The sequence below is a fragment of the Ammospiza nelsoni genome, chromosome 10 (assembly GCF_027579445.1).
Source record: "Ammospiza nelsoni isolate bAmmNel1 chromosome 10, bAmmNel1.pri, whole genome shotgun sequence".
NCBI classification, from domain to species: domain Eukaryota; kingdom Metazoa; phylum Chordata; class Aves; order Passeriformes; family Passerellidae; genus Ammospiza; species Ammospiza nelsoni.
In genome coordinates, this window is record NC_080642.1 from 545,088 (window position 1) to 555,226 (window position 10,139).

The following is a 10,139-nucleotide window of genomic DNA, read 5'->3' on the forward strand; positions in this document are numbered from 1 at the left end:
GCCCAGGATAATCTCGGGCCGGGTGCCGCGGCTTCTTTTTGTTTTTTGTAAAATTCAATAAATGGGAACCAAGTTTCTGGATCACTTGCAGACGGTTTATTGTTCTCAATTGTTGTTAGCAACACAGTAAGGGTGTGACTTACAGGTCGTTCTGGAGTGATGACAATGAAAAAGGAAGTGGACAGTGGTTTCTGTCAGCTAGAAGCAATATGCCCTGCCCATGCTTGTCAGGTGAACGTAGGGTGCCAGGATTTGGCAAAGGCAGTAAAATCACTGAATCACAGAACCCCAGAGCAGTTTGGGTTGAAAAAGCCCTCTAAGACCCAGTAAGTTCAACCACTACCCCAGCACTGCCAAGGCCACCACTAAACATGTTCCCAAATCACACACCTGCACAGCTTTTGAGTCCCTCCAGGGATGGAGACTCCACCGCTGCCATGGCGTCTTTGCCAGCGCTTGACTCTTTCCTTTTCCTGCCAGCTGTCGTGGGGAGCAGGAGAACCTGCATCCTACCACCTGGAAAAGGCATGCAGTGGCACAGGGTTGCAAGTCACTGTTCCTGCAGTGCACGCTTTTGCAGTGGGTGTGATGCCTTATGGACAGGGTGTCCCTTCAATGCACCAAAGGCTGTTTGACTGGAGAGAGCTTTTTGTGCTCCAGAGTGCAGTGACCAGTGCAGCTGGTAGTGTGTGGAGATGGCAGTGCCCGGCAGGAGCAGGGGTCCATCCTTCTCCCTCCTCAGAAGAAGGGGTCTGTCCCGCTCCAGCTGACGGTCGCACCTGGCCACTTGGTCCTGATTGCCATCTCCAGGGCTGGGCGCCTCCTCCCTGGGCTGCAGGGGCCTTCCCTCTGAGCCTCTTCCCAGTGATGCGAATGAGTGTCTGAAGAGGAAGTGAAAAATAAATGTCTAAAAAAATCTTAACAACCCAACCCCACTCAAAAAGGCTTCAGTGACAGCTAAAAGCAGAAGCCTCTGCAGCTGTATTGGTGTAGATATGCTGCCATCCCGCCCCAGGGAGCAGGTGGAGGCTGAGCAGGGCCTCCCGGGCTGGGGACTGCCCCTGCACCGAGCGCCCCTCGGGAAATTCCGCTGCTCTGGGTGCGGCTCTGGGCTCCTTGCACGATGTGTTTGCATATTGCGTTTCTGGGCAGATGCTCAGATAGTATCTGTGGCCACACCAGGTATCATGACAGTTATCTCAAATCACTCTGCTTCCTTGCAGATTTACCCTTTAGTTTCAAGGTTCTGACTTTGCTTTAAATGCTGCAGTGAAAGGAGAGCAAGGAAGGAGGCACCCAGTGAGGAAGGTAAGGGATGCACAGCAGCAGAGAAACACGAACCTTGCACCCCAAGCACAAAGCCTGGTTCACAACCCAAGCATTGCTACAGAAGCAGTTCATCCCTCCTGAGGGGATATGAAACTCGATGGGGAACACGAGGACCGTGGTGGCAGCTGGTGCTGGGCAGGAGGACAGACTTCAGCCGCAGTCAGCCAGGCAGGTGGCCCCGCTGCGTGCCAGCCTCGCTGCCTTGGTGGGCAGGTTTTGTCTGGGATACAATTCATTGCCTTCCCTGGTCTGGTATGGAGCTGTGTTTTGGCTTTGTGCTGAACACAGGGCTGATTTTACAGAGGTGATTTTGTTACTCCTGGGCAGTGCCCCCACAGCCAAGGCCTTTTTGCTCCCACCTGCTGCCACGCTGGTGAGGAAGGTGGGAGTGCATGGCAGGCTGGGAGAAGGCACAGCCAGGACAGAGCACCCAAAATGATCAAAGGGGTATTGCAGACCCTGGGACATCATGCTCAGTATATGAACAGGGGACAAGGAAGAGAAAGGCCTTTTGAGTATGGTGTTTGTCTTCCCAAGTCACTGCTGTGTGCGATGGGCCCTGCAACACCTGCCTGCCTATGGAGGCAGCAAATTCGTTCTTTATTTTCCTTGGCTTGTGTGTGTGGCTTTTGCTTCTCTTATTACCCTGTCTCTGTTTGGACCCACAAGTTCTTTAGCTTCTACCCTTCCAATTCCCTCCCTGATGCTGTGGGTGGGGAAGTGAGTGAGTGAGTGAGCAGCTGCATGGGGCTTGAGGGCAGGGCTGGCTGGGGTAAAACCCCAGCAGCCGGAGAGAATGTTATTATAAATGTTGAACTAATCATGAAACAGTCCAGCTTCCTGGTGCGTTTAAAGTTTGTATTGAGTGTTTAATGCAGGAATGAGTTATCTGTGCTGCCCACACCTCAGTCCCTGGTAAATCTGGGTCCGTACCTATCGTCAGGCGGGCAGTTTGGGTCTGCTCCTGCTGCCCACTGTAGAAGTACAGGTGGAAAATTCTCTCGGCTTTCCAGTCGGAGAGCAGCCGGCTGTCGGTGCCGAAGAGCACGCTGTGCCTGCCCGAGAGGCTGCACAGCCACACGGGCAGCCGGGGCGTCCGCAGCGCGGGGCTCACCTGGCCAGGAGGACACTTGTCGGGAGCCTGGGGGTCCCACTGCCCGTGGGGCTGCCCTGCGCTCACCTGGCTGTGCCGGGTCCCGCTCTGTGCCCTGCGCTCACCTGGCTGTGCCGAGGGAGTCCCGCTCTGTGCCCTGCGCTCACCTGGGCTGTGCCGGGTCCCGCTCTGTGCCCTGCGCTCACCTGGGCTGTGCCGGGTCCCGCTCTGTGCCCTGCGCTCACCTGGGCTGTGCCGGGGGGGTCCCGCTCTGTGCCCTGCGCTCACCTGGGCTGTGCCGAGGGGGTCCCGCTCTGTGCCCTGCGCTCACCTGGGCTGTGCCGGGGGGGTCCCGCTCTGTGCCCTGCGCTCACCTGGGCTGTGCCGGGGGGGTCCCGCTCTGTGCCCTGCGCTCACCTGCCGCTGCCGCCGCGCCCGCTCCCAGCGCAGGAAGCCCACGCAGCCCCGCGGGCACGCAGCCTCGCCGCCTCCGCCGTGCCCAGCGCCGGGCTCCGGCTCCCGGCCGCCGCCGCCGCCGCCGAGCTGCCGCGGGCTGGCCCGGCCCGTCAGGAGCAGGCTGAGCACGGCCTGCGGGAAACGGCCCGCTCGCACCGGGCACACCGGCAAACGCCCGTGCAGGCCGTGGCCTGCTCCCAGCTTGTGGCAATGCCGGGCTGCCAGTGCCATTTTAGAAATTATTGTTACCATCATCATCATCATCATCATCATCATCATCACCTATTTTTTAAGTCCACAGTCATGATTAAAATTGCAAATTTTTTTTTAAATTAACTTAGGCTTATTTTTTCTTTGGATTAATTACCAAGTGATATTTTTTTTCCTAAGCTAGATGTGGGAATAATAAAACCAGAACGCTTGATACATGTGGCTGATCCTACCTCCGTACAGGTGATATTTCCAGAACTGATGTTCAACAGAGGAGCTGCATCACCCAAATCCTCTTGGACCCTGTGTGGCCAAGCAGAGATCATCAGGGCAGCGCTGGGCCTGTGCCAGAGGCAACACTGTACCTCCCTGCCTGGCCACCAGAAATGGGAGGAAAGGAAAAGGCCTTTCAGGTGATGTAACCAAACGACAGGAAAATGTTTAAAAAGCAAAATATACCTTTCAAGTGTCCTAGAGAAAAGTAAACTGTATAAAAATAGGATCACTCCATGGCTTCCTTCACCTTTGAACTGAAAAAAGAAATAAGGCATCACAGCGGAGAAATTATGGCCTGTAAATAATATTTAATTAAAACAATTCCTCTGCTTCAATACAGCCCTAGGTGAGTGTGTTAAGTTAGACGAGTAAGGTGTTATTCCAGGAAGATTTTGTAACTAATTTTGTTTAATAAGTTCAGGTAAAAAATGAAAGAAGAAACTTCCAGTTATTGGCTAAACGGGTTTTGTACATTTTTTCCCATATTTTTTCTGAGGCTGCAAGGAATCACATCTTTGAATGATGTAATACTGCCCTGTTTACCCAGTGTTTGTGGGCTGAAAGATCTGGAATAATGGATAAAGTCACAGGGGTTTACTTAGGAGCAGAATCCCTTCCTATAGAAAAGGCTGGAAATGAACTAACTGTACCTTAACTGTGTGAATGTCCTGATGATGTTAACACTGCTGTGTCCAAAATGCCCAATTTGAATGGGAAATAAGATGTAATTTAGCAAGAAAATAACTTGGATAAAGCAGTTATTCCCACTTACACAGTTTATGTGATCAGAGATGAACTCCTGAGCAGCAGCTTTCTCCGAGAACTCGAACAGCCAGATCTGCTGGGCATGGACACCGTGAGGGTGGTGCAAAGGAGACACGAATTATAACAAAAAAGCTGAGCTTTTGAATCTTGTTGTCCATTAGTCAAGTGAAAGAACAATGCAAAGGTTTGCTGTGCCCCTTGCCCAGCTGTGGGCTCTGGCGCTGTGCAGGGAGTCAGGGCAGCAGCTCTGTGTTGACAGGATTCTCCTTTTTGCAGGAGAAGGAAGGTGGGCTTTGGTGAAGGGGAGGTGGAGGTATCACGGGCTGCAGCAAGACCTGGCTCTGGGGTGACCCCTGTTTGCAGGGCAGCATTGGTGGGGGAGCAGGTGCAGGAGGTTCTGTGTTGTGGGCCAAGGTATCGCTAAGGAAAACCCCGTTGGCAGAAGACGGTTCCATACTCACTCTCTCTGTGAAGCTGCTGGCCCTGCAGCCTTCACATGGCATCGTGGTGACAGGGGCAGTGACGAGGCACACGACGGCTCTGCCACCTCCTCCTGCTGCCCACAGGGTCTCTGCCAGGGCCGTGGCCAGTGCCTGGCCCTGCTCCCTGTGCCCGAGCCGGCGCAGCCTGTGCCAGGGGAAACCAGGGGCTGCGGCTGTGGCACCGCAGAGGAGGGGGCATGTGCCACTGTCCCCAGATCAGAGGGTTTGGTGGGAAGCAGCCTTGCCAGGGGGTCAGCCAAGGCTTCTCTCCCAGTGTATATCCCCACCTGAACCTGGATCCGGTTTGCCTCAACCCAGAAGCTGGCACTGACCAAGCAGTGCATGGAAATCATTTTCATGCATCCCATGAGGCCCAGCAGCTTACCTTTCCAGGTGAGTACATTCTGTCTCTCTTGTGAAGAGCAGGAATGTGATGATGTGTGCTTGTACAGCTGCCAGAATGGCTCTTGTTCCTCCCTAGGAACAGAAAAACAGCCCCTGCCATCTGAGGAGTCTGAAGGAGCACTTGTCACACCCAGCAGTCCCTGGCCGGGGGGACAACAAGAGGCCCTTATGGAGAGGAAGCTGCAGGGTAGCCCTGGCCATGTGCATGATCCTGTGGGTGGGTGCCCTTCCTCCTCTGTCCCACGGAATAGCCCCCAGCTCCAGGGACCCTCTGTGCTGGGAAGCTCCAAGGTTTGTTTTTGGCCTCGCAGCAAAGGGACAGAGGCGCTGGGGCAGCCCAGGGCTGATGTGAGGCTGCACACAGGAGTGCCTGTGTCTGCTCCCCACCGTGCTGGCTCCCTCCAGGGCTGTGCTGACCCACCCGGGCTGTGCTCACTCTCAGGGCTGTGCTCACCCATCGTGCTGACACCCACCCGGGCTGTGCTCACTCTCAGGGCTGTGCTCACCCATCGTGCTGACACCCACCCAGGCTGTGCTGACCCACCCGGGCTGTGCTCCCTCCGTGAGCACCGAGCTCTGGAATGCAGGGAGTGGCACCCGTGGCTGTGGCCAGCGTTCCAGCCCCCGGACAAGGTGAGGGGATTTACAATTCGAGTGTGTATCTTGGCCTTCTGCTGCAGGTGCAGCGTTGTGATGGTAAATAAGGAAGAAGAAAACCTCCATCTCAGAAAATTATAAATTATAGTTTAGGTGACTTCACTTGTTGGATTTTTAGGTGGAGCAGAAATAATCGGGTAAGTCTAATTCTCTGAAAAGATATGAGCTTTTTGCAACCTGCTGCATCTCTCCTGAGCAGGTGTGTGGGGCACAGGCGTGCGGGGTACAGGTGTGTGGGGTATAGATGTGCAAGGTACAAGTGTGTAGAGTACAGGTGTGTGCAGGGTACAGGTGTTCAGGGTACAGGTGTTCAGGGTACAGGTGTTCAGGACACAGGTGTGTGGGGCACAGGTGTGCAGGGTACAGATGTGCACGGTACAGGTGTTCAGGACACAGGTGTGCAGAATACAGATGCGCAGGGCACAGGTGTGCAGGGTGCAGGTGTTCAGAACACAGGTGTGCGGGGTACAGATGTGCAGGGTACAGGTGTCAGGGTACAGGTGTGCAGGGTACAGGGGTAGAGATTTGCAGGGTACAGGTGTGCAGGACACAGGTGTGTGTGCTGCCGGGGCCCCTGCCCCGCTGCCGGCTCCCACGCTGTCTGTGGCAGCAGAGCCGTGGCAGGTGCTGTGCGGGGTCTCACCTGTCCTGCCTGCAGCGCGTAGGCCAGGTGGGAGCGCGGCGGGTGGAACCTGAAGCGCGCTGCCGCCCACTCGCAGCTGAAGAGGGGCGCCGTGCTCCCGAAGAGCAGCTGCTGCAGCCTCTGTGGAGCAGGAGGCAGAGGGGCCGGGTCAGAGCTGCCGGCCTGCCGTGAGGGTCTGTCCCCTCGGGGCTCTCCAGGTGCAGGTGCTGTGTATGCCCTCAGCCGGGCACAGCACCTGCCTAGAGCCAGGCCTCTCCGCTTCACAGCAAGGTGATGTTTGAGCTCAGTGCAGGCACTGCACACAGCACTCAGCCTCTCTGCTGAAGCCTGGTTGTACATTTACATTTCACATTTGGGTACAGTGCACATTTTGGGGAAGATTGCGCAGGGGCCAGTCCTGCCATTGCCTGCAGTGCTGCCAAGCTGCTGGACAACAGCACCTGGCAGCAGTGCTTTTGGGGCCAGGCACTCAGCGGGAGCTGAAATCCCTCCCTGATTTGTGTTAAAGGCCCTTTCCAAGCCAAACAATTCTGAGATTCCATGATCCTGCCTCCTGTCCTGAGGCTGTTTGTCAGGAAAGCCCCCAAGTGCCGGCAAATGTTGCCTGTTGTCATTGGACTGGTTCTCTCCTGAGAATTATTGCGTATCAGCTTTAAGGTTGCATTCCAGCCATATTTGTTAAGAGTCTCCTAAATAATCCATCCCCATTCCACACCCTGTTCAGCTGACAGCAGGCTGAACCCTGCAGTCAGGGCACCAGGAAAGGCTCCCCAGTCTCTTTCCCTTCAGGAGATTCAATTACAGCTCATGCTTAATTCAGCAGGCAGCTCACCATGGCCGTGTCCGGGGAGATGGGGCAGCCGCCCGTGCCCTGAGGGAGCCGGAGGGGCCGGGGGACGGTGGAGGGGGGCTGTGACCCCGGGGACTCCCCGGCTCCGGGCGCTCCGGGGCCAGCGCGGCTCGGTCCTGGCTGCGGGGAGAGGAGCAGGCAGGGCATCCATCACCGGGGCTGCTGCTCCCCCGGGCACCACCGGGGCTGCTGCTGCGCCAGCCAGCGTGCCCCCAGTGCCCCCAGTGCCCCAGTGCCCCCAGTGCATCACCGGGGCTGCTGCTGTGCCAGCCAGCGTGCCCCCAGTGCCCCCAGTGCCCCCAGTGCCCCCAGTGCATCACCGGGGCTGCTGCTGCGCCAGCCAGCGTGCCCCCAGTGCCCCCAGTGCATCACCGGGGCTGCTGCTGCGCCAGCCAGCGGGCCCCCAGTGCCCCCAGTGCATCACCGGGGCTGCTGCTCCCCCATCCAGCGTGCCCCCAGTGCCCCCAGTGCCCCCAGTGCCCCCAGTGCATCACCCGGGCCAGCGCTGCTCCCCCATCCAGCGTGCCCCCAGTGCCCGCAGTGCCCCCAGTGCATCACCCGGGCCAGCGCTGCTCGGTCCTTGCTGCCGGGAGAGGAGCAGGCAGGGCATCCATCACCGGGGCTGCTGCTGCGCCAGCCAGCGTGCCCCCAGTGCCCCCAGGTGGGCACAGTGCCTGGGCTGGCAGGGGGCTGGGGGCACGGGTTGCTCTGGAACGGGGGTGCCCTTGAATTCCAGCTGTTTTCAGACATTCCCAACACATCCCTCCGAGCCGATGACTGCAGCAGGTAATAGTGCTGTGTTTGTCTGAATTGCAGGGAATAACTTCAGTGTCTCCCAACCTAAGGGCACAGCAGGCTTTCCAAATACTTACATTTTAGAGATCTTAGTTTGTTTTCTAAAACTCACCATTAGTTTTTAATGGAAAGGTTAATCAAGTGCAGGACTGGTCTGCCCCTTTGACTTCAAAATATCTGAAGTCTGTTTCTCAAAGAAGCAGCATGAGAAATGAATCTCCATGGATACCTGGGCTGCAGGTGTGGACGTGTGCCATCTAAGGACAGCCCAAAACTCACCAGACAAACAGAAAATATTACCTTTGGAAAAGGAGTTACCTGATGAGTCGTGCTGTTGAGTTCCAAGCTGAAAGCATAAATAAAGTACAAATGAAAACACCCAACAGAGGTATTACTAGCATGTGGGGAAACCGGAGTCCAGCCAGAAGAGAACCCCAGAACAAAGGAAGAATAAGACCTGTAGCATTTATATTACCGGGTGCACAAGGACCTTTTGTCATTGTCACATAAGTTTTGTAACAAAACATAACTTGAAAAATTGCGTTAAATAACCACCTGGAATTAAAACTGTGTCAAAGAAGCGGAATAAAAGCCTTACCCACAGGAACTAAAGATTTCCCTCCACTTGCTGAGGTCAGAGATTCTGCTGGCGATCTCCTGCAGGGGAGCGGGCGCAGCGTGCCCGGCGCCCGGGTCACCCATGGTCCGGAGCGGGGCCGCGCTGCCCTCGCTGCTCCGGGCACCGAGAGGGGCATCGAGCCCTGCCGCCCGCCGTGGGGAGTGAGACAGCCCGGAGCATCAATGATTAATGCGGCGGGAGCGGCTGCTGGGGAGCGCGGGGCCGGAGCGGGGCCGGGAACGGGGCCGGAGCGGAGCTGTGTCCCACAGCGGGGCCGGAGCGGGGCCGGGAACGGGGCTGGAGCGGGGCTGGAGCGGGGCCGGAGCGGGGCCGGGAACGGGGCCGGAGCGGGGCCGGAGCGGGGCCGGAGCGGGGCTGTGTCCCACAGCGGGGCCGGAGCGGGGTCGGGAACGGGGCCGGGAACGGGGCCGGAGCGGGGCCGGGAACGGGGCCGGGAACGGGGCCGGAGCGGGGCCGGAGCGGGGCCGGAGCGGGGCCGGAGCGGAGCTGTGTCCCACAGCGGGGCCGGGAGCGGGGCCGGGAACGGGGCTGGAGCGGGGCTGGAGCGGGGTCGGGAACGGGGCCGGGAACGGGGCCGGAGCGGGGCCGGGAACGGGGCTGGAGCGGGGCCGGAGCGGGGCCGGAGCGGGGCTGTGTCCCACAGCGGGGCCGGAGCGGGGTCGGGAACGGGGCCGGGAACGGGGCCGGAGCGGGGCCGGGAACGGGGCCGGGAACGGGGCCGGGAACGGGGCCGGAGCGGGGCCGGAGCGGGGCCGGAGCGGAGCTGTGTCCCACAGCGGGGCCGGGAGCGGGGCATTGTCCAGCATGAGCAGGAACGGGGCTGTGTCCCACAGTGGGGCAGAGCGGGGGCATTGTCCTACAGTGGGGCAGTAACGGGGGCATTTCCCAGCACGGGGCAGTAACAGGGGCATTTTCATGGATGCAAGGGGGTCCAGGGTCCATGCTGGGACTCCCCCAGGGTCGTTCCTGGGGTTCCCTCAGGCTGCAGGGTGGGATGTGGGGGTGGTCAGACCGGGCTTTGGGCACGGAAACCCCCTCTTGTCTGCTCAGTAAAGGAGTGTTTTTGGGTTTGCTGTATAGTAAACAATACCATGAGATGCAACGCAAATGATGCTTTAAGAACATACATTAACATTAGGAGGACTATGCATATAGTTTATGAAGAAAATGATGAAAGAAGCTGGGAGTTGTGCTGACTTGCAGAAGCCCTTCCACATTGATGAGATCCAGGGAGATGAGGAGGCAGAGCTACCTTGGGAAAGATGCAGCTGACAAACCTTTGCAGCAACCCGGCAGTGTTTTGCCTTTCACAGTAAAAAAAATGCAAAAAAATGACATCAAAGTCAGTAAGGCCTTGTGGGCTGGTGGATCCTGAAGTGCAGAGGGCTGCGATACCTGGCACCTGGGTCTGATCTGTACCTGGGCACGGGGTGGATGCTGGCAGGGATTGGCCTCACCCACAGCTGGTAGGGATTGTCCTCACTCACAGCTGGCAGGGATTGGCAGGGATTGCCCTCACCCACAGCTGGCAGGGATTG

At 57.7% G+C, this 10,139-nt stretch overlaps 1 protein-coding gene across 1 annotated transcript; it reads right to left on the reverse strand.

Moving 5' to 3' along the window:
* Nucleotides 1-219: 219 nt before the first annotated feature.
* Nucleotides 220-8,663, reverse strand: MINDY4B (MINDY family member 4B). Its single transcript, XM_059479448.1, has 12 exons — nucleotides 8,560-8,663; nucleotides 8,280-8,307; nucleotides 7,149-7,286; nucleotides 6,317-6,436; nucleotides 4,997-5,088; nucleotides 4,591-4,756; nucleotides 4,137-4,202; nucleotides 3,548-3,618; nucleotides 3,322-3,391; nucleotides 2,840-3,160; nucleotides 2,263-2,443; nucleotides 220-881 (listed from the first exon to the last, which is right to left on the reverse strand). The coding sequence occupies exons 1-12, from the start codon at nucleotides 8,661-8,663 to the stop codon at nucleotides 739-741; spliced, it is 1,500 nt and encodes a 499-aa protein (XP_059335431.1). The 3' UTR covers nucleotides 220-738.
* Between the last annotated feature and the right edge of the window lie 1,476 nt (nucleotides 8,664-10,139).